Source organism: Lutra lutra, chromosome 14, assembly GCF_902655055.1.
Source record: "Lutra lutra chromosome 14, mLutLut1.2, whole genome shotgun sequence".
Taxonomy (NCBI): domain Eukaryota; kingdom Metazoa; phylum Chordata; class Mammalia; order Carnivora; family Mustelidae; genus Lutra; species Lutra lutra.
Window position 1 is genome coordinate 49,328,860 of NC_062291.1, and position 24,431 is coordinate 49,353,290.

Below are 24,431 nucleotides of genomic sequence, written 5' to 3' on the forward strand. Positions count from 1 at the left end.
ACTTCTCTGGGATAAATGCCCAGAAGAACAATGGCTATTTCATGTGGTATTTGCATGTTTAATTTTTAGAGAAACTTCCGGTATTTTTCTACAGTAAATATGTTTATATTCCTGCAAGCAATATACACATGATCCAGATTCTCTGTATCCTCTGCCAGAATTTGGTGATGTTACTATTTTCTATTTTAGTCGTTCTGATAGATGTGTAGTGATATCTCATTATGGTTTAATTTCTATTTCCCTAATGGCTAATGATGTTGAACGTGTTTTCCTATGATTATTTGCCATCCGCATATCTTCTTCATTCGAATGTCTTTACATGTCTTTTGCCCATTTTCTAATCAAATTTTTTGTGCTATTGAATTTTCAGAATTTATATATATTCTAGATACTAGTCTTTTGTTGGATATGTGGTTTTCAGATATTTTCTCTCAGTCTGTAGCTTTTATTTTCATCCTCTTAATGGAGCAAAAGTTTTAAATTTTAGTTTATCATTTTTTTCTTTTCTGCATCATTCATATTTTATTTATTTATTTATTTAAGATTTTATTTATTTGACAGACAGATCACAGGTAGGCAGAGAGAGAGAAGGGAGGAAGCAGGCTCCCCGCTGAGCAGAGAGCCTGGTGTGGGGCTCGATCCCAGGACCCTGAGATCATGACCTGAGCTGAAGGCAGAGGCTTTAACCCCCTGAGCCACCCAGGCGCCCTGCATCAGTCATATTTTAGATATCAAGTGTAAGAACTCTTTACCTAATTCTAAAGATTTGTTTTTGTTTTTTTTCTAGAAGTTTTACAGGTTTTTGTGTTGTTTTGTTGTTTATTGTCCGATGACGCCAGCACAATTTGCTGAAGATTCTTTCTCCAAAGTCAGTTTGGCCCATTGTGTGGATCTGTTTCTGAATTCTCAGTCTTGTTCCATTGATCTGTGTGTCTGTTTCTCTGTCAACACCACACAGTTTTACTTACTGTAGCTATTTCATAGGTCTTGAAATCATATAGACTTCTTATTCCCACCTTAATCTTCTTTTATGCAGTTGTTTTAGGTATTCTAATTCTTTTTACCTCTCCATATAAATTTTAGAATAGTTTCTCTGTATCTACAAAGTAGTTGCTGGGGTTTTGATAGAAATTGAATTAAAACTGTATATCATGTCTTTTCTAACACACATTTCCTTCTGTTAGGAGTTTAAAAAAAATCTGTATATTAGTTTGGGGAAGAGTTGACAACTTTCCTATATTGAGTCTTCTAATCCATGAACACAGTATATCTCTATTCATTTAGATCTTCTGTATTTCTTTCATCAGTATTTTAGTTTTAGCATTCGAGTCTTGTTTTGTTAGATTTGCACTGTAAATAATAATTTTCCTGTCCTTTTGTTCATTGATATATAGACAAATGCAGTTAAATTTTTTGTGTTTATTTTGTGCCTTTTACTTTGCTGAACTTACTTATTTTAAGAGTTTTTTTTGATTAACCAAGGAGATGAAAGATATCTACCCTGAAAATTGTAAAACACTGCTGAAAGAAATCAAAGCAGATATAGGTAAATGTAGACATCCTATGTTCATGTATTAGAAGACTATCTTTTTCATTTTTATTTTTTAATTTTTTATTTTTTTAAAGATTTTATTTATTTATTTGACAGAGAGAGATCACAAGTAGGCAGAGAGGCAGGCAGAGAGAGGAGGAAGCAGGCTCACTGCTGAGCAGAGAGCCCGATGCAGGGGCTCGATCCCAGGACCCTGAGATCATGACCCGAGCCGAAGGCAGAGGCTTAACCCACTGAGCCACCCAGGCGCCCCTAATTTTTATTTTTTAAAGATTTTTATTTATTTATTTGACAGAGAGAGAGAGAGAGAGATCACAAGTAGGCAGAGAAGCAGGCAGAGAGAGAGGGGAAATAGGCTCCCTGCCAAGCAAAGAGCCTGATGCAGGGCTGGATCCCAGGACCTGACCTGAGCTTAACCCACTGCGTCACCCAGGTGCCCCTGGAAAATTTACTATTGTTAAAAGGTCAGTAGTACCCAAAGTAAAACATTCATCCTAAAATTCATATGGAATCTCAGGGGACCCAAATAGCAAAATGATATTGTGAAAAAAGGACAGGGTTAGAAGCCTCATACTTCCTGATTTCAGAAGCTACAGTAATCAAAACAGCATGGTATTGGCATAAAGATAGACATTTAGACCAGTGATATAGAGTAGAAAGCCTAGAAATAAACCCTCACATAGATCTCAAATAATTTTTGAGTGCTAAATGATTTAGGAGTGCTAAGATGACCAGTGGAGAAAGGGTAGTCTTTTCAACAAATGGTGCTGGGAAAAACTAAATATCCACATGCTAAAGAACGAAGTGGGATTCTTACACTGCATAAAAAAGTTAACTCAAAATGCGTCAAAATCCTAACTAAACATGAACTATGTAAAACTCTTGGAAGAAGAAAATACAGGAGGAAAACCTTCATGACATTGGATTGGCAAGGATTTATTGACACTAAAAGCACAGGCAGCAACAGTAAAAATAAATACACTGGACTATATCAGCATTAAAAACTACATCAACAGAATGAAAAGACAGTCTGTGGATTGGGGAAACCATTTGCAAATCATATATCTGATGAGGGGTTAATATTCAGAATATATATAGAACTCCCTACAACTCAACAACAGCAAATAACTTAATGTTCCATTTATTTAGGTCTTTGATTTCTTTCAAAAATACTTTGTAGTTTCAGAGTATGAACTTTGCATTTATCCTGTTAGTGTTATTCCTAAATATTTTACCTTTTTTGACAGTATTATAAAAGAGTTTTCCAAATTTTGTTTTTGGGTTGTTCATTTACAGTATATAGAAATGCAAGTTATTTTTGTATATTATTTTCATCCTCAGGATTTTCTGTATACAAGATCATGTCATTTGGGGACAAAGTTACTTTTACTTCTTCCTTTCCAGGCTGGATGTCTTTTTTCTTTCTCTTCCCTAATTATCCTGCCTAGAACCCTCACTACAATGTTGAATAGAAGATGAAAGAGTGAACAGTTTGTCATGTTCCCAATCTTAGCGTAAAGCCATTCTTTGATCATTAAGTGTGACGTTAACTACTGTGGATTTATTATAGATACACTTTATCAGATACATTCTCCTTTTATTGAGTGTTTTTTATCAGGAAAGGTGTTAGATTTTGTCAAATGTTTATTGTGTATTTTATGCAGTTTTTGATCTTGTGTCTTATGTTGAGTTTTAGCTATTTCAATGCTGCATTCCTAGTATAAATGCTACTTAGTCATAGTGTATATCCTTTTTACCTTTTGCTGGATTTGGTTTGCTAGTATTTTGTTGAGAATCCTTGAGTCTGTATTCATAAGGAATATTGGTGTGCAATTTTCTTTTCTTTTTTTTTTAAAGATTTTATTTATTTATTTGACAGAGAGAGATCACAAGTAGGCAGAGAGGCAGGCAGAGAGAGAGAGAGGGAAGCAGGCTTCTTGCTGAGCAGAGAGCCTGATGCGGGACTCGATCCCAGGACCCTGAGATCATGACCTGAGCCGAAGGCAGCGGCTTAACCCACTGAGCCACCCAGGTGCCCCAGTGTGCAATTTTCTGTTCTTGTGATATCTTTGGTCTTAAAAAAAAAAAAAAAAAAGGTTTACTTATTTATTTGAGAGAAAGAGAGAATGAGCAGGGGAGAGGGGGGAGAGGGAGAGAATGCAGAGCCCAATGCAGGGCCTGATTCCAGGGCCCCGGGATAATGACCTTCACTGAAATCAAAAGTTGGCCACTCGATTGCCTGAGCCACCCAGGTGCCCTTATTTGTGGGAAGTTTTTAGAGAACTTATTTAATCTGGTTTATTCAGATTTTTAAAATTTCTTTTATTTCTTTATTTTTTAAAATTTTTATTTTTAAGTAGGCCCCGTGCCCATTGTGAGGCTTGAACTCCTGACCCTAAGAGCAAGAGTCACACACTGTACCAGGTGAGCCAGCCAGGCGCCCCCAGATTTTTTATTTCTTCTTGAGTCACTTATGGTAGTTTGGGTCTATCTCTGTAGGAATTTCCTCTTTTTTTTTTTTTTTTTTTAAGATTTTACTAATTTATTTGAGAGAGAGAGAGAGCACAGAGAAGCAGACTCCCTGCTGAGCTGGGAGCCCGATGTGGGACTCGATCCCTGGACCTGGAGATCTTGCCCTGAGCCAAAGGCAGACGCTTAATGGTCTGAGCCACCCAGGTGGCCCTAGGAATTTCCTCTTTTACTTTTCTATTTTTTTGGTATAAAATTATTCACAGTATTCTTTTATATTCCTTTATATTTCTGTAAGGTTGGTAAGACATGCTCTTTTATTCCTAATTTTAATAATTTGAGTTACATTTCATTTTTCACTTGGTGAAGCTACATAAATTTTTTTAAAATTTCTTTTCAGCGTAAAAGTATTCATTGTTTTTGCACCACACCCAGTGCTCCATGCAATCCGTGCCCTCTCCAATACCCACCACCCGGTTCCCCGAACCTCCCACCCCCCGCCCCTTCAAACCCCTCAGATTGTTTTTCAGAGTCCATAAATTTTTTGACTTAAAAAGAATCTTGTCTCAAAGAGCCAACTTTTGGTTTTGTTGCTTTTTCTCCATCAATTTTCTAGTCCTTATTAACATCTCCTTGTAATCTTTCCCTTTGTTTTCTAATTTAGGTGTGCTTTGCTCTTTTCTTTCTAGTGTCTTATTGTGGAAATAATTTATTTGAGCTTATTCTTTATATTTATCAGCACTTAACAGCTGTAAATATTTCTCTAAGCACTGTTTTAGCTGCATTGGATAAGTTTGGTATTTTGTGTTTTCATTTTTATTAATTTCATATTTTGTGTTTTCATTTTTATTAATTTCACATTTTCTAATTTTCCCTCTGAATTCTTTGACCCAGTTGGTTACTTCTGATTTTACTGTTTGGTTTCCATGTATCTGTGAATCTTACTTTTCTGTTCTTGATACCTAATTTAACTTTGTTGTGAGAAATCATACTTTGTATTATTTCAATTCTTTTGAATTTCTTCAGGCTTGTTTTATGGTCTACCCTGTAGTCTGTCTTGGAGAATGTTCCATGTACACTTGAGAAGAATGTGTGTTCCGTTGTTGGGTTTAGTGCCCTGTAGAGGTGTGTTAGGTCTATCTGGTTTATAGCACTGTTTAGTTTTTTTTTTTTGTTAGTCGTCTTCTACCTAGTTGTTCTGTCCACTGTTGAATATATGGTAATTGAGGTCTGCCAATATTGTTGAATTGTCTGGTGTTCACTCAATTCTGTCAGTTTTTGCTCTCTTATGAGCAATTTTTGGGTCTCTTATGAGGTATATATATGTTTATAATTGTTACATTTTCATGATGGATTGACTGTCTTATAATAAAATCCCTCTTTATCTTTAGTATAATTTTCTTAATTTTGTTTTGTCTGATACTGGTATAGTCTTTTCAACTTTCTTATGGTTATTGTTTTTGCAATTTTATCTTTTTCCTTCTTTTAACTTGAATCCTATTCGTAATTTTCAGTGTAAAGTGTGTTTTCTCTAGACAGTGTGCCTTTGCATTTTGTGTTTTTGTCCACTTTGATAAACTCATTTTGATTGGATTGTTAATATTTATTGCTATTAATATGGTTGATTTGTTAGTCATTTCACTTTTTGTTTTTTATATATCTTACCTCTTTTTTTCTCTATTTCTCCTTTACTGCTTTGTGTTGCATTAAGTGATTAAAGTTATCAACATCGTGTCTGCTCCAGGGTTTAATGTATACATTCTTTTAACACACTCTAACTTCAGATTCATCATATTTTTTAAAAAAGATTTTATTTATCTATTTTACAGACAGAGATCACAAGTAGGCAGAGAGGCAGGCGGAGAGAGAGGAAGAAGCAGGCTCCCCGCTGAGCAGAGAGCCCGATGCGGGGCTTGATCCCAGGACCCTGGGATCACGACCTGAGCCGAAAGCAGAGGCCCTAACCCACTGAGCCACCCAGGCGCCCCCCAGATTCATCATATTAATTTAATTTCATAAGATATAAAATCATGCTTCCTATATACCTCTATTTCTTCTTTCCCTTTCTTGCTTGTTGTTATACATTACACTATATATGTTCCAAACCTAATAATACATTGTTGCAGTTATTAGTTTGTCATTTAAATAAGTAAAAGAAAGAGCATTTACAGAGTTTGTTCAAAATTATTTACCATTTCTCGTTCTCATTTATTCCTGTGGATTTGTGTTGCCATCTGGTGATGCTTCCTTTGCCAATACAGTTTTGTACCCACTCATCTCTTTTGTTTGTTATTATCCAGTATGTTAACATTTCTTTTTGTTATAGGTCGAAAAATACAATATATACATGTTTTTGTATAATTCCTTTTACAATCACTTAAGAGATAAAAGGTCAAGAAATATATATGTGTATACTGTCTTTTATTTTTATATAATTAGTTTTTCTGGCATTCTTTTTTTTTTCACATAGTTTCTAATTATTGCTTGGTGTTATTGTTCTCAGCCTGAAGAACTTCTAAGAGTCCTTTTAAGGTGTGCCTACTACTGTTGCATTCTCTCAGTTTTTGTCATTCTTGATAATTTCTTGATATCTTTATTTCACCTTCATTATTGAAGATACATTTGCTGGAATAATATTCTTTTTTTTTTTATTTTATAAACATATATTTTTATCCCCAGGGGTACAGGTCTGCGAATTGCCAGGTCTAACACACTTCACAGCACTCACCATAGCACATACCCTCCCCTGGAATAATATTCTTGATTAAAATTCTTTTTCTTTCAGTTCTCTATAAATGTGTCTCCCTCTCTCCTCCCCCCAGTCTTGTGTCCTCCGTGGTTTCTGATGAGAAATCAGCTATTAATTGGGGGCGGTTGCTGTATATAATTAGTTATTTTTCCCTTGCTGATTTCAAAGTTTTCTCTTTGTCTTTCAGCATGTTAATTTGTTGTGTTTGGATGTGGGTCCCTTTGCTTTTATCCTGCTACAATTTAATTTAGCTTCTTGGTTGTGGAGAATAATGTTTTTACTAAATTTTAGGAGTTTGCAGCCATTATTTCTTTGAATATTTTTTCTCCTCCTCTCTCTTCTTTCTCCCTTATACTCAGATTATGGATATATTTGTGTACTTAATTATGTTCTCTGTTTCTCTAAGGCTGCATTTAGTTTTCTTTATTCTTTTTTTTTTTTAAGATTTTATTTATTTATTTGACAGAGATCACAAGTAGGCAGAGAGGCAGGCAGAGAGAGAGAGAGAGGAGGAAGCAGGCTCCCTGCGGAGCAGAGAGCCTGATGCGGGGCTCAATCCCAGGACCCTGGGATCATGACCTGAGCCGAAGGCGGAGGCTTTAACCCACTGAGCCACCCAGGCGCCCCTCTTTATTCTTTTTGATCTCTATTCTTCGGATTGCATAATCTGAGGATCCATCTTCATGTTTACAGATTCTTTCCTCTGCCAGGTCAGATCTGCTGTTGAATGACTGTGATGAACTTTTCATTTCAGTTATTGTACTTTTCAATTCCGCATTTTGCATGTTCACTTTTTATCGTTTCTATTTCTTTATTGCTTTCATCAGTTGGATAAGATACTGGCACCATATCTTCCTTTGCCTCTTTAAGTATGGTTTCATTTAGTTCTGTGGACATATTTATCATAGTTACTTTGAAGCCTTTGTATACTAAAGACAATTTGTGGGCTCTCTGAAGGGCCTTTTCTGTTACCTCCCTTTTTTCCCATTTGGGTCATGCTTTCCTCTTTCTCTGCATATCTTGTAATTTTTGTACTCAATGCTGTATATTTTAGATAATACTTTTTAGCATCTTTGAATTAAAATTCTTTTACCTCCCTCCACCTCCTCTGGGTTGTTCTTTGTTTAGTAACTTGGCTGGATTTTACAGCAAAATCTGTTTTCCTCACAATATGTAGTCTCTGATTTTGCTTCTCAGAGGGGTAAGCCTTGGGCATGTGCTCTCTCAAGTTGGGATGACTGTTGAGAGCGGTGGTTTTTGATTGATTGTCTCCCTGACCTCTTATGCTTTCTTGTCTCTGTTGATTTCACACTCAGTTTTTAGTTCCATTAACTGCTGCTGGCTGATCGCACTGCTATTTTGGACAATTCCCTGGGGCATTGTTCACGTCTGATCCATGTAAATGCAGATTCCTTTGCTATAGCTGTTTTTGACGGCAGTATTTGAGGTTTCTTCCTGGAGGACCTTCTTAGTTGTCTCTATCCCTGGTTTTCTGTGGTACACTTTTATGGTTTTTCTTGTTGCTTTCTTAGAGCTACCAGCCACCTAAAATGCCATCATGTTTGTCAGTAGCATTAGGCTGGAATTTCTACTTTTTCTATTCCAGTTAATGTTTGTTTCCTTGGAGATAGTTTATGAACTCTCTGTTCTTTTGGCCTGCCTTTCCACATTTTCAAAGTCTAAGCTTGTGCTTTAGAGCTGGGGGTAGGTGTAGTAGCCCACATCTTTTGGAGTGACATACCTGCTTTATGCAGGGCAGTAGTGTGTCTTTCTTGGCTTGCCTCTCTTGGTGTGCAACTTCCACCTATCAGTCCTTGGCGTTGAACAAAGGGGCTGCATTATACCCAGTTCGCCGTGTGAAGTAGAAGCTTCATCTCTGGTAGTGAGCACTGTACGGAAAGGAGCCCAGACCTACTTCTAAATCACTTTTGCTTGGAACATGGCTTCCAGAGCATAGAGTTGGTAGAGTAGAATGTATCATGCTTGGAGCCTGCCCCTCTCGAGATGCTTTTCTATTCTTTGGGAGCTGGGTGGAAAGGTCGGTATTTTTTCTTGGCTGCACCCTTCCAGAGTGGAGCTTCTAGCCTGAGGATGGACTGGGTTATGCTTCAAATACCACAGATTCCTACTGTTCATACCAAAGTGTAGTCCGTTTTCTTGAATAAATGTTTCTCTATTTGCCACATGCCCTTAGGATAGTTTCTGATATCTTAGGAATTAAGGGTGCCATTTTACTTTTTATTTTCTGTTTGTTCTCTCCCTCTCTCCCCATCTCTCTTTCTTCCTTCTCTTTTTCTTACCATCATGTGGGCTACTTGAACCCTTTTAAGAATTTCTTTTTGTTTTATGTGTGGTGTTAATGAGTGTATCTCTTTATCTCTTTTAGTGTTTATCTTTGGAAGTTTGATATATTTCTTGTATCTTATGTCTCTTTAACTTTGGGAACATTTTGAAGACAATTATAATAATACTTTGATTCATTTTCTGCTCATTTTAATATGTATGCCACTCTTAATTGACTATTCTCCATTTAGATTATGTGTTTTATTCCATTTTTGCATATCTGGTATAAATCATTTCCATTGAATACCAAAGTGCATTGTTTGACTCAGAATAAAGCACACCTGTGATTGAGCTGCTAAGTTAACTAGTCAGTTTTAGTGGAATACAATTCTTTCTTTAAAAGATTTTATTTATTTATTTGACAGACAAGTAGGCAAAGAGGCAGGCAGAGACAGAGAGAGGAGGAAGCAGGCTCCCCGCTGAGCAGAGAGCCTGATGCGGGGCTCGATCCCAGGACCCTGGGATCATGACCTGAGCCGAAGGCAGAGGCTTTACCCCCCTGAACCACCCAGGTGTCCCAGAATATAATTTTTACTTGAAAGAATTACTGGCAGTCAAACTCTAGCTTATTCTGACTTGGATATTTGGTAGACATTTTCTCTAAATTGAATGAATGAGCCAATCTTTAAAGTAGCAGTTTTTGTTGCCAAAAAAAAAATTTGAAGTCTCTATGCAAAAATTAGGATTTTGTAAAACTTTTATCCTCCACTGTGAGCTTGATAACTTTTCTTTCTTTCTTTCTTTCTTTCTTTCTTTCTTTCTTTTTTTTTTTTTTAGATAGCTTTTCTATAATTATGGTCATATTAACAAGTGTGATTTTTTTCATTTTGCATTATGAAATGTGTCAGTCTTGGACGATTTGCATAACCCAGTGAACCAGTAATTTCTAAATGACCAATTTAGTGTGATATTATAAAGTCATGCATGATTAAGAAGGATCAAAGTAGAAGATGGACCAGTTGATTTTAATGGAGTATTAAAAATTTGCTAATACTGGGGCGCCTGGGTGGCTCGGTGGGTTGGGCCGCTGCCTTCAACTCAGGTCATGATCTCAGGGTCCTGGGATCGAGTCCCACATTGGGCTCTCTGCTTAGCAAGAAGCCTGCTTCCCTCTCTCTCTCTCTCTGCCTGCCTCTCCGTCTACTTGTGATCTCTCTCTGTCAAATAAATAAATAAAAAATCTTAAAAAAAAAATTTTGCTAATACCATTTCAGAGTGTACATCACCCCTAATTACTTGTTGAGTTTTTATATAGTACAAAGAATATCCAGTTATCTCAAATGGCTGTTAAATACACACTCCTTTTATAAATATGTAACTGTAGAAGGCCAAATTTTCTTCATTTATTTCAGACAGAACAGCAGAGGATATTGAATGTACAAACAGATATGAGAATTCAGCGATCTTCCATTAACTGAACAATAACAAGATTTACAAAAATATAAAACTATGTTACTCTGCTCATTTAATTTTTTTCAGAAAAATAGTTGTTTTTCATAGAAATGTTATCTATATTAACTGGGTTTATTCTAATTGAATTAAGAGATTCATATTTTAAAAATTGTTTTAATTTCTAATATGGCAAATATCAATATATATATATAATCCACATAAACAGGAGGTTTGGGGAGTCCTCAGTAATATACTTGTAAAGGTGTCCTGAGACAAAAAGTTGGAGACCTCTGTGTATACTTTTTCTCCTCGTGGTTTCAGGGTGACTGCTACACCTCCTGGCATGACATCTTTATTCCAGGGTGACTCAGGAAAGAAGGAATGCTGAAGAAAGGAGCAGTGGCTGTAGCAGAATGTTCTTCCAGAAAACCTCAAGTTTAATATGTTTGGGGAGAACTTTCTCACATATTTACTTACAGTTGCAAAATAGAGTGAGAAAGTGAGAACTTTTACTTGGGCCCATTGCTGCTCAGAACAAATTTGTTCTATGTAGGGATGGAGATTGGGTAGATACATAGCAATATCTGTTACACAGATTTTTGTTTGTTTGTTTGTTTTGCTTGTTTGCTTGTTTGCTTGTTTTTTGGTTTTTGGTGTGTGTGTGTGTGTGTGTGTGTGTGTGTTTAAATGACTGTTCCTGGGGCGCCTGGGTGGCTCAGTAGGTTAAAGCCTCTGCCTTCAGCTCAGGTCATGATCCCAGGGTCCTGGGATCGAGCCCCACATCGGGCTCTCTGCTCAGCAGGGAGCCTGCTTCCCCCCGCCCCAACCTCTGTCAAATAAATAAAATCTTAAAAAAAAAAAATGACTGTTCCTGGTCAGAGTTTCAGGGAGACTCCCACATGAAGTTTTATTGTTTGACTCCTTTATACAAAATCCTCAAAACTTGCTTAGGCATCTCACCTCATTGTCTTCTCGTTAATTCTTGGCTTCTACTTCCCAGGGTGTGTTTGGTCTCTTTGGGCTCTGCATCTCAGTTCTACCCTCGAGGTACATTCTGTTGGAGCCACACATGGACTTGCAAAACACCACTGACTGGACTGAGTAAATTGTGAAATGTCCCTTATTCTTCAACAGAGCTTCTCTTTATCTTTGTGATTTGGTAACTTCTTAACATTAATAAGACTTTTCTTTCTCACACCCTCAGACTCAGTCTTTCCCAGTATATGTATCAGTCTGTTTCCTGATTGATTTATTTGTATTAACTCAGTTGTGAGCTCACTACCATCTTTTATGCAGAAATTTACTTTTACAGTAGTCATGACTTGCTCTTTAAAATATGAGTCATATTCAATTATACCTCAATTAAAAAAAATGAATCATAGCCTTTATAGATTATTCTCGCCCAGGATTTGGAATGAAACTTGATTTTTTAAAAAAGATTTTATTTATTTATTTGAGAGAGAATGAGTGAGAGAGAGCATGAGAGAGGAGAAGGTCAGAGGGAGAAGCAGACCCCCCAAGGAGCTGGGAGCCCGATGCAGGACTCAATCCTGGAAGTCCGGGATCATGACCTGAGCCGAAGGCAGTCGCTCAACCAACTGAGCCACCCAGGCGCCCCGAAACTTGAATCTTTTTTTTTTTTTTTTTTCGAAACTTGAATCTTAAAGTATAGTCTGGGGACCAGCAGCATGGGAGTCACCTGGGAGCTTACTAGAAATGCAGAATTTCAACCCACCTCAGACCTAACAAATCACAGTCTGCATTTTATGAAGGTCCTTAAATGATTGAAGTGCACAAAGTTTCAGAAGCACTGGTCTGAGGGAGACAACAAATGACAAGAGGGCGTGGAACTGTGTTCTGAGGAGCTCCTCTTTTTAAAAATGTAGACAGAAGCCCACCAAAGACACATGGAGGTGAGAGCAAGCCAGGGGAGCTTGTGCTATCATAGTGTGGCATCTCCTGGTACCGTCTCCAAGAAAAGAAAGTAACAGCTTTTGCTACCAGCAGTGAGGCTTTTATCTCACCCAGGATTATAAGATGGTGGACTCAGTAAGCAGTGACTAAGTATATTAAAGATTTATGAAAATGATTTGCTAAGGTTTGTATCACTTGGGCCTTGGAACTTAATTTTGGCTTGAACTGGAATGGGACTCTTTTTCTCTTCAGAATGCCTAATTCCAGTTCTTGACCTTGATCTTTGGTAACCTGTCCTTTTCATTCAGAAACATGCGGGTGTGACTGTAGGAAAGAATGGTGTCACCCACTATATCCTGATATAATTCATGTTTGTGCTTTTTTAATGTTTAAAAAAATTTTTTTTATTCATTTGATTCCCTGGTTATATATTTCTCATTGAAACACTATTTCAAAGAAGTTCTGTGGTTAACATCATCATTAGAATAAGCTTAGAAGTGAGATTTATTTTTGTCCATGTTTTGTGCCTAATACATTTGTTTGCATGTGTTAGTCAAATAGTAAATACGTATGGAATGAGTGAGTCACTGGTTTGAATGAATCCTGGGATTTGCTTCCTGAAAAATAGGTCTGGTTATGGTCCTGAACTTCTTAGATTTTTTTCAGTAAGTCCGAATAAATGTAGTAGTATTTAAGGGAAAAAAATGGTCTTTTGGAACTGAATTACTAATTTCCTGCCAACTGGAAGAAACAATTCTAAATGTTGACAGGTTTCAGGCTTTAAAGCATCTGTATGTTCTGGGGCTAGATAATTTGTTTGATTTACCAAAGTAAAATACTGACTTGTTCTAAGAAGGAAAACAGGATACAGGCTTACATCGTTAAATTTATTTCTCAAGTTCATAAGGTAAAGCGCATCTCAGTCTGGATTTATAATGTTACCTAGCTTAACACCTAGGCCTCTCCCCACCCCAGTAACCCTTCTCTGTGGAATAATAAATGTCAAAAAAAAAGGTCAAGGATAGAAATTACTGCTTCTTTTAGTACCTCAGAACTTATTTGTAGATTTCCAGGTGGTGTTAAACTGGCTGTTTCCTTTAAGGTAGTGGGTAATGTCATAGTGGTTATAATGATTTTCTGTACAGATATTCCAGGGCATATGGAATCTTTGTTTTAATTTAGTAAGCTAACTTAAAATTTAGTGGTAAATTGCTGGTAGATGAACCTTAAAGCTTGGATTCACAGCAGTGCCCTGTGTTTGTCCATAGTACATTCTTGACTCATGAATGACACTTGAATGGTTACAGATTTACCTGTGCTTTGGACAGAGAGACTCTCTACTCCCAATGAGTGAATGCATGAATAAGATGAATGAATGAAATTTGATTCTTCTGGTCTTTTAGAAGTAGTCTTTGCTGACATTGTCAATACTTTGAGCATACTTTATAATTTTGTTCTTTTCCTAAAGCTAATTGACTAGCTTAAAACCAAGAAACAGTCCAATGATGCAAAAACATTTACTAGCAGTGTGTATATTGTATTATACTTAAAAGAGATTTGAACTTCTCTTTTCACTCAGATTTATAAAATAAGAGAATATAATGAAAATACTCAAAAAAATTGCACAGACACATTGCTGTAAAGAAAATATTGTTGAAACAAGTGCCAGCTAGCAGGCCACTTGGGAGCTCTTGAAATGTTTCTTCACTAACATTATAGGGGTGTTGAGTATTCAAAAGCCAACTGTACCAAAGTCAAGGCAGTATGTCATTTAGTGGGTTTTGGGGAAGGGGAAAGTTAAAATTTTCTTGATTGCTAGTTCTCTTTAAGGAGAAGCTTGGTGGAATGGAATCAACTCTTCTCAAAGCAGTTTTAAAATGATCCAGTAGCTCCTTTGTACTTTTGACCAAAGGAATTTTACCTGCTAATTACATCTCACCCTTCTCGGGTCTTCCCCATGATTATTGCAAAGCATGTGAGATGAAAAGAGAATATGACAATCTTAAAAATACAAGATGATCTTTTTCCATAGGTAATAGTTTCTGTTTTTGTTTTTTTACTCATTTGGGTTTAGAGTAAGAATATTAGATTCAGGGAGAGTTACTTTCTTATTTTTAGAAAATCAGATTTACAAATTTGAACATTCATTAATTTTTTTTTTAAGGAAAGTTATAGTGTGGAAGATTCTTGTATTATTTGCTGGTGCTGCCATAACAAAATAATGAGGCAGTGGGTACTTAAGCAACAGGAAATAATTTTCTCACAGTTCTAGAGGCTAGACTTCTAAGATTATGATGTCAGCAGGTTTGGTTTCATTTGAGGACTCTTTCTTTGGCTTGCAGATAGTTTCCCCTGCCTTCTCCCTGTGTCTTCACATGATATCATTCGCTCTGTGTGTACCTATGTCTTAAGTTCATCTTCTTATAAGAACACTATTCATATTGGGTCAAGTCCCACCCCAACGACCTCATTTAAACATAATTACTTCTTTAAAGACCCTATCTCCAAATATAGTCACATTCTGAGTACTAGGGGCTAGAACTTAACATACAAATTTGGGAGGACACATAGCAATTATGTATCAGGGAGGTCACTTTCAAAGTAGAAAGATGATAAGATAGGAAGTTATTCAAGAATTTCAAGTGAAAAATGAGGAGAACCTAAACCTAAGGCATTGACAGTAGAAATGTAAATGAGATTGGAGATTAGCATGATAAATGGTTCTTCACCCCCTTACTTTCAATCTGTAGGTGTCTTTGGGTCTAGAAAGAGTCACTTATAAGCAGCATATCCATGGGTCTTATTTTTTTATCCATTCGGTTACCATGTGTCTTTTGATTAGAGTATTTAGTTCATTGACATTCAATGTATTTATTGATAGATATGAATTTAGTGCCAATATATAACCTGTAAAGTCACTGTTTCTGTAGATTGTCTTCATTCCTTTCTTTGTTGCTTTTGGTCTGGCTTTCCTGCTCAGAGGGTCTCCTTTAATATTTCTTGCAAAGCTGGTTTAGTGTTCATGAACTTCAGTTTTTGCTTGTTTTGGAAACTCTTCATCTCTCCTTCTAGTCTGAATGACAGGGTTGCTGGATAAAGTATTCTTGGTTGTGTATTTTTCCCATTTAACATGTTGAATATATCATGCCACTTTCTTCTGGCCTGTCAAATTTCTGTGGACAGATACGCTTCTAACCTTATATATCTGCCCTTGTTGATTAAGGACTTTTTGTTCCAAGCTGCTTTCAGATTTCTCTTTACTTTTGTATTTTGCAAGTTTCACTCTGATCTGTCTTGGTATTGAACTGTTTTCATTGAATTTGAGAGGAGTTCTCTCTGCCTTTTAGATTTGAATCCTTGTTTCCTTCCCCATATTAGGGAAGTTCTCCACTATAATTTGTACAAATAAGCCTGCTGCTCAGTTTTCTCATTCTTCTTCTAGGACTCTTATGATATGGATATGATTGTGCTTTATGGAATCACTGAGTTCCCTGAGTCTTATTTGTGACCTAATTTTTTTCTCTCCTCTTCTTTTCAGTTTCATTGTTTTCCATAATTTTATCTTCTATATCACCTATTTATTCCTCTGCTTCTTCCTCATTGTGATTACATCCAGTTGGTTTTGCATCTCAGTTACAGCATTTTTTATTTTGGCCTAACTAGTTTTTAGGTCTTTTATCTCTGTAGAATCAGGGTTTCTCTGGTATCTTCAATGCTTTTTTCAAGCCCAGCTAGTATTCATATGACTGTTGTTCTAAATTCTTGTTCAGACATACTGCTTATATCTGTTTTGAACAAATCTCTGGCTGTGATTTCTTCTCGATCTTTCTTTTGGGGAAAATTTCTGTTTTGTCATTTTGTCCAGGTTTCTTTTGCGTGTTATAAAATCTTGTGCTGTTTTCTGCTCCTGAGAGTAATGCTATATTAAGAAGCGGGTCATACACTGTCCATGGCCTGGTGCTTCAGGAAGTATTTCTGGTGTATGCTGTGTGCACTCCACTGTGGTGTTTTGGCTACTCTTTCCCACAGGTCAGTCCTCTGCAGAGTCCCTCCTTGCTTTCAGTGGGGAGGATTTGGACCTTTAACTAAGCGTGCTTTGATTTGATTGTTAAAATAAGCCTGGAAAAGAAAAAAGAGAAAGCCCGATCCAAGGCAAAAGGAAAACAAACAAAAATGCCAGCAGACAGACAAAAAAACTGTAAGTCTGATTCCAAAGAAAAACAAAGAAAAAATAAAGTCTGGTCCAAAAAATGAGGAAAGGAAACAAAAAACAAACAAAAAACTGTAAGCTTGATTCTAATGAAAAAAGAAAATGCTTGGTCCTATTTCCACCAGAACTGAAGCCAACGCTTTGGAGCATGGTATGATCAGTAGCCTTGGTACCTGCAGGGGGCCAGAATGGTCCTCGGTTGGAGAGGCCCACTACACTGGTGGCTCACAAGTCAGACCTTCCCTACTAAAGATGTCCTTGCCAGCCCTGGGGGGTGGTCTTTGGTTTAAGTGGCTCCAGCCTCTTCTGAGGGTGTTGTGTTACTTGCTTGCTCACTAAAGTCTGACCGAGCTTGTGGGTGGGGGTAGGGAGTAGAGATTCAAGATTGAGAGACATTAAACAGGAAGATTTTTTTTTTTTTTGATTGTGCAGTTTTTCTTTCTTTTTTTTAACTTATTAACATATAATGTATTATTTGCTTCAGGGGTACAGGTCTGTGAATCATCAGTCTTACACAATTCACAGCACTCACCATAGTGCATACCCTCCCCAGTGTCCATAACCCAGCCACCCTATCACTCCTCCCAACCCCCCAGCAATCCTCAGTTTGTTTCCTGAGATTATGAGTCTCTTATGGTTTGTCTCCCTCTCTGAGTTCATCTTGTATCATTTTTCCTCCCTTCACCTATGATCCTCTGTCTTGTTTCTCAAATTCCTCACATCAGTGAGATCATATGGTAATTGTCTTTCTCTGATAAACTTATTTTGCTTAGCATAATAGCATCTAGTTCCATTCACATTGTTGCAAATGGCAAGATTTTTTTTTGATGGCTGCATAATATTTGTGTGTGTTGTGTGTGTGTGTGTGTGTGTGTGTGTGTGTGTATACCACATCTTCTTTTTTCATTCATCTGTCTATGGACATCTAGGCTCTTTCCACAGTTTGGCTATTGTGGACATTGCTGCTGTAAACATTTGGGTGCACGTGCCCCTTTGGATCACTACATTTGTATCTTTAGGGTAAATACCCAGTGGTGCAATTGCTGGATAATAGGGTAGCTCTATTTTCAACTTCTGGAGGAACCTCCATGCTGTTTTCCAAGTGGCTGCACCAGCTTGATTTCCACCAACAGTGTAGGAGGATTCCCCTTTCTCTGCATCCTTGCCAACACCTTAAACAGGAAGATTTTGATACAAGACTTTGTTACTAAAGGTGGAGGAGTCTAGCATGACTCTCAGATTTCTCTAATCCAGGAGGAGAAACAGGCTTAAGGGAACAGATGTGAGGTGTGGGATGTCCCTGTTGAGTACCCACCACTTGGACAGCCAAACGACCTGGGTGGGGTCAGTTATCCCACTTTCTTCCTGATCCTACGGTGGCTGCTCACAGCATTGGCAACATCAGATAAAACTCAACCTGCATTTTCTTGCCTCTGAAACTCCATTTGAATGTGTCTTAAGACACGTATAACTCTTTTATTTTTAGTTAATTCTAAATTCCTGTTCTTAAGTTCCTTTAAGGCAAGGACTACTGTTTCATTCATTTTTGCTAGTACATAATAGTTTGTGCTTAGCTCATTTAGTTGAGGAAATGATTGTCAGGAGGAATGTTAGGAGTAAATTACTTATTCTCTGCACATTTTAATTACCTGTTTCATTTTCTTGATGCTTAGCACCTGTCTCATTTTCTTGCAGAATGAGAAGACTTTGGGACATTCCATGAGTCATTCAAGTAACATTTCTAAGGTAGAGTGCCAATGAAATATGTTATTTTTGTAGTTTGGGGTTTGGTCTCTTCTATCTTGCAGGTGTTTGCACTCTTTACTTTTCAGTGTGCAAAGTTATTGACACATTTCTTTAATCTTCTTTAGGACCATACAGTGAGGTATATGGCTGTTACTTTTTTCTAGCGAGGCAGTTCCAAATGTGTGTTGAAATTAGTGACTAATAGGAGAAAACCCTGTATTTCTTCCAGTGGAAGTCATTTACTCTCAGGTTAAAAAAGATCTCAGAGAGTCACCAGAGAATCTGTCCCCTCAGGAGTGCATTTGACTGACAGTAACAAAAAGCCAACTCTGGTGCCCTCAGTAATTATGGGTTTATGTGGTCCTGATGATGAAGTGTGTTTGGAGGTAGGTGGGTCAAAGCTGATGCAGTTGCTCCCAGGTATTGTCAGGGACCCGGGCACTTTCTGTCCTCTCTGTGCCAGTTTCCTTAGCACATTGTCATCCTCCTGCTTTAATACCTCATTTTCTCAAGATGGGAGTTGGACCTCCAGGTATCATGGCCGTAGCCTTGGCAGGACTAAGAAGAATGATGAATGATGGAGGGGTTTGTCAGCTGAGAGCAACCGTTTTCAGCAGGAAGGCCAGAAGCTTTCCAAAACCCCCACCCAGCTGCCTGACTTCTGCTTACATTTCACTGGCCAGAACTGGATCACAGAGCTGCCTGTCGCTGAAGTGGCTAGGAAAATTGGCCATCCGAAAGCACCTGACACACCCGTGGTGTAGTCACTCGACTAGCCTGTCAGGAGCATATTAGCTGCTATGGGTGACCCAGGAGCCAGCAGGAAAACTTACTTGTAGGCACTGCTCAGTTCCCAGCCCAGACACAGGCTCTGGCCGATGTCATCTATGCAGTGTGTCTGTGTAGGTTCCTTGCAGAGATGGGCCTTCTCCTCATGTTTGTGTCGTTGGCCAGACACCGACACAGATCCTGACAGGAAGGTCTGAACAGTGTGATGAAACCTGACCTGCTGTCTCGGACCTCCTGAGTACTCAGAAATAAATAGCCATGTTATATGCCATTTTAATTTAAAAACTATACAGATACTTTCATTTGTAGCACCCTATTTTTTTTTTTAACTGAGAAGTAGAATCTAGCAAATCCTTTGAGATGATCATTCTCTTCTTAGGCATATTTCAGATCTCACCATATCATCCATCCACTTAGTTTTGTGTAAAAAGAAAAGTCCATAGTGCTCAGTATGACACCAAAGGCCTTTTAGAGTGCTCCTTGGTGCATTCCTGACTTGACCTCTCCTCCTCCCACCACCCCCAGAACAGTCTTTTAAGGCATAGGCCTTGGCCATCTCAAATACCTTTCAACAAATAATCCCTCTTCTTCCAACCTCCATTTCTTTTCTTTGCTGTTCACCTGGGACCATGGGAGTTAATGGAACTGTGCAGTGGTAGGTCTTTGCTGTCTGCGTTAAATGCCCAGTTTTGTCCTAGCCCCTTTGAAGGAGCTGTCCAACATTTAGGAATTGAGAAGAGTGAGAAGATGTAGATCAGATGGCCTGTCTGGTTACGTTGAATTAAACATTTTAAAAGTATATATTAGCACTCATTGCCTTGCCCCAATGGCTAGGGCACTTCTGAAGGACGGCAACATTCTGTGCCTCAAATATATGTCTATTTATGGTTTTAGTAAGATTTTATTTGGAGGAAAGTTTACTCTTGCAGTTAAAAACAAAACAAAACAAAACATTGTAAACCACTGGCTTACATGGTCTATAGGGACATCTTATGAGCTTGGTGCAGACTGGGTTGTGATACTCTGAGTTGCTCTGTGATAGTTTTCAAACTCTGTGAGTTTGATGGACAGGAATTTACTAGCCATGAGACTGTGAGGAAAGATATTTCCTCGAATTTTAATTTCCTGATGAGTAAAATCAGGGAATAATACAACCTTCAGTGTTGCTGTGAGTCTTGGGGATAATGTTTGCAAGGAACCCTAGGGCAGCTCCCTCATTGCAGTGAACCAGTGAACTTACTGTAGTCAACCTTTGTTGAACCCTGGTGATCTTAGGTGGATTGGGGCATGCTGGTCCTTGATGATAGCTGTTACTATTTTATTACTGATCAAAGGCAGGACTACATACTTTAAAATAAATATCAACTGGGGTGGAAATTAAGACTAATAAAAACTCCGGCCTTTTCTTTCTTCCTTCTTGCATACATTTTTATTATGTGTTCTTTGTGCCAGGCACTAAGCTGGGTACAGGCATAAAATGATGAGGGAGACAAATGTGGGCACTGACGTAGCGCTTTCCTATGGGCAGGATTGGGGTTTTCTTAAAAAGCAATTTTAGCTCCACACTTTGTTTTAGAAACGGGGTAACTGTGAAAGCCTCACAGCTTTCTGCCACAGAGTAGGGCCAAGAAAATGTGGGCCTCTTCCATTTTCAAAGCAGGAGTTCCTGCACACTGAACTGGGGTCAGGGGGAAGTCTCAGGAGTGGTGTGTTGTGCACACATTACTTCCCAGTAAACTATCAGCATGAAAATTTGTTGCAAAATGTACCCCTCTGAAATAAGAAAGTTGTATAATGTGGAGTCCTTAGACACGAACCAGTTACATGGGGCTGGGAGGTGGGCAGGACTGCTATGAAAGAGAACTTTGATTCTGAGAATGTAGTTCTTTCTCGCAATATCTATAAAATGAGCCTGTTGTCTGAGGCCACTTTAGGCCATGGCACATAAAACTCTATTTTCAATATAGCAGACTTACTTAGGGCGATGCCCCATACCCTTGAGATAGAAGATAGAAAAAAAGTTTAGAACACAGACATGGTTTATGCAACCTGAAATCTCCATTGTTTCTCGCTGACTCAGCCTCCGGCCGAGTTCAGTGCTGGCTGGTGTCCGGGTAAGTCAGTCACCTGCAGTGTGCGTGATGCTCCCGTGGTGTACTGCTTACTGGTAACTGAAGGTACATGAAGTTAGAGGTTGAGCACAGGTGAAAATAAACCTTCCGTCTGTCTCCTAGTGTTCCAGCTAGATCTTGTTACAGAGTGATGGGATGTCTCATTCAGTGTTTGTTGGAGGCTCCCCATGTTTTGCTAAAGCCTCAGAAACCATGTGCCCCTTTCAAAGAAGGAAACAGGCAGATTAGATGGGCTGTGTGATAGGCTGCTAGATGGCTCCTCTGGCTTTAAAATGGGCATCCAGGTGTGATCCTCTTAGAGAACTAATTAATTTAAGGAAGAATATTGGGACTTTCAAGCAGTTTTGATTGCAAAGTCTACACCGAGTACTTTGTTTTATATTAATGGTAATGATGTTAAGTGGGTATCATTTATTGAGGCTCTGTTACAAGTGCAAGTTTTCATGAAATTGGTCACCTCCTCCTAGTGGCCCATCCTAATCACTTAAGTGGTCCCCTAGGTACCTTTTCCTATTTTATTTTCAAGAGAACACCTATCACTCCCTGAGTTTTTATTGATTTTTTTTTCTGTTGCCCCTTCGCCCCACAAGTAAGTTCCATGAGGCTAAGGTTGTGTTTTGTTTACCCATAAATCTTCAGAGCCAAGGATAGACAGTAGCCTGGGAGCAGCTCAGTACATGTTTGTTGGATGAATGTGTGCATAGCGCTGTGCTAGACCCTTGACGTCTAGCCCCCTGCTCTGTCCATCGTCACAGCCACATCCCAGGCCCAAGTCCCCTGGACTACTGCAGTAGCTTTCTAAGAATCTGCCTACATTCTTGCAACCTTCCAAATCAGCTCCACCCCAGCAACCAGGTAAACGGAATCCCACTGGTTCTCATATAAGCCTTCAGTGGGTTCTTACTGCATTTAGAATAAGATTCAAACTCTCTACCTTCATGTGCCAGATCTGAGGTGATCTGGTCCCAGCCACATACAAACTCATTCATTTAAATCACTTACTGTAGTTTATAATGATGGTGTATGATAGCAACATGCAGCCAATCCTTTATTTATTTATTTATTTATTTATTTATTTTAAAAGATTTTTTATTTATTTGACAGAGATCAGAAGTAAGCAGAGAGGCAGGTGGCGGGGGTGGGGGGAAGCAGGCTCACAGCTGAGCTGAGAGCCTGATGTGGGGCTCGATTCCAGGACCCTGGGATCATGACCTGAGCTGAAGGTAGAGGCTTTAACCCACTGAGCCACTCAGGCGCCCCTATTTATTTATTTTTTTTTGAAGAAGCAGCAGAATTGCCCCCTGGGAAAAGATCTGTTCTGTTGACTCAGTGCCTAGAGAAGTTGAGGTGTGATGAGTCCCACTGGAGGCATGCTTGTGGAAGGGGGGCACTTGAATGCAGCTCTCCATGCAGCCTGTCCTTGACCTTTGCCTTGCCGACAGGTCCTTGATCATGTGGGCCAGCAGTCTTCCCCAGGCAGGAGCCGTCTACACCCCACCCTTACCCCACGCACTACCTGTGCTGCTGTGTTTGCTTCATCGTTTTCTTTCAACTGACTTACTCTCATTAAACTTGTTTGCTGTGAGAATTTTGTATCCCTCTGTGGTATCTGAAACCACATTTTTGATTTGCTAGTTTTCTGATGTGAAATTAAAACAAAGATATTAAAAAATGTGTTCTTCAGTATGTCACCTAAACTCCTGCCCTATCACCCACCACTGCTCCTGATTCTGCCCTTTGTGAACTAGCACTGACAGACAAGGGGATTTGGGAGGCTATGTGGTGGAGAGAGGAGAGGGCTCAGTGGGGTCTCTCTTCTGCAGGAGTGTGGTGTGCGGCTTCAGGTGGCCATCACTCCCAGGGTCATTTGGAGCTTGAGCTGGTGGAGGAAATGCAGTGAGGTACTGAGCAGAGCCTCAGGGTGGCCTCAGATGACCGCTTGTGGCAGGCCTGCCACATCAGATTGAGGTGATATGCTTCCCTATCCAGGGGAACATACCACAGTTGCCTCTCACCTAAAGCCTCTCTCATCGCCCCAGCGTGAGGTATCATCATCTGTAACATAGACGAGACGAGGGGGCCCAGTGCAGCATGTCTGAGGATTATGCGAGGTCAGATTTGGTCTCACACTTAACTCTATGCCAACCATCGTGCTCCAAACGCTGAACCAGACAGAGGAGATGAGTAAGCAGACCTCCAGAAAATGCAGAAAGCTAGAGAGAATTATTATGAAGGTAAAAGACAGGGGTTGAGGTAGGGAAAGACAAGGAACGGAGTTTAGAAGGGCTGCTTGGGAAAGGTGTGGCTGAGGAGGGGCTCCTTAAAGCAGGACGTAAAACCGTAAGTAAAACCGTAAAATGTGAAAAGGAGCCAGCCAGGATGGGATTAAACTGTAGAAAACTGGTTGTCACCTCCTTGAGAAATCCAAAACGATAGGTAGAAATGAAAGGCAGCTGTACGGGGAGTGAAGACTATCCTAACTGCCCAGTTGCACGGTGCCTGCTGACCCTGTTGGCTGGGGGCATTCCAATGAGGACAACCGTACTTCGGCTTAAAATTCTTCAGAGGAAGGTTGGAATTCCCTGAAGATGCTTGAACTCACTCAGTCCCACTGGAATTCTTTCAGGTACCAGGAATTTGCTTAGGCCTGGATCATTGTAGGGCCTGGACTTTCTAGAGACTCTCCTCAGACCTCTCGTAGCACATAGACATGGCATTAGTTTATCATGAGAGAAGCATTCTCATTTGACCCTGAAAATTGGACTTGGTCCAGGTGACACCATTTTTTCGAGCAAATTCATGGTTGGTAGCACATAAAAGGAAATGGTAGTGGTGAGGTGAACTAGACATACATCATGAAAACTGGAGCATGGGTCCTGTCCTTTCTGCACTCAGGCAGTTAGTCCTCCTAGGCTCTGACATTTGCTATAGGCTGGTACCTAGTAGAATATTTTAGAGCTCCTGCATAATTTTATTCAGATACCATGAGCCTTAAGTGTCTCTGGTTAATCAGATATTCCTGGGGACGAGTCCAACCAGACCTGTTGAAAGAGCACCTAAAATTACTGCTGTTCTATTGTTTGGCAAGCACATCTGAGTGAATTTAAGCATTGGCTTTCCCAGATCTCTTGAATA

At 39.0% G+C, this 24,431-nt stretch overlaps 1 protein-coding gene across 7 annotated transcripts in view; it reads left to right on the forward strand.

Moving 5' to 3' along the window:
- The window catches only part of MARCHF8 (membrane associated ring-CH-type finger 8), a 127,220-nt gene that overhangs the window by 85,970 nt on the left and 16,819 nt on the right, over nt 1–24,431 (forward strand). For all 7 annotated transcript variants that reach the window (XM_047702381.1, XM_047702378.1, XM_047702385.1 and 4 more), the window contains one exon: nt 18,325–18,375. In XM_047702381.1, coding sequence (XP_047558337.1) covers nt 18,325–18,375 — 51 coding nt within the window. The remainder of the gene's footprint in view (nt 1–18,324; nt 18,376–24,431) is intronic.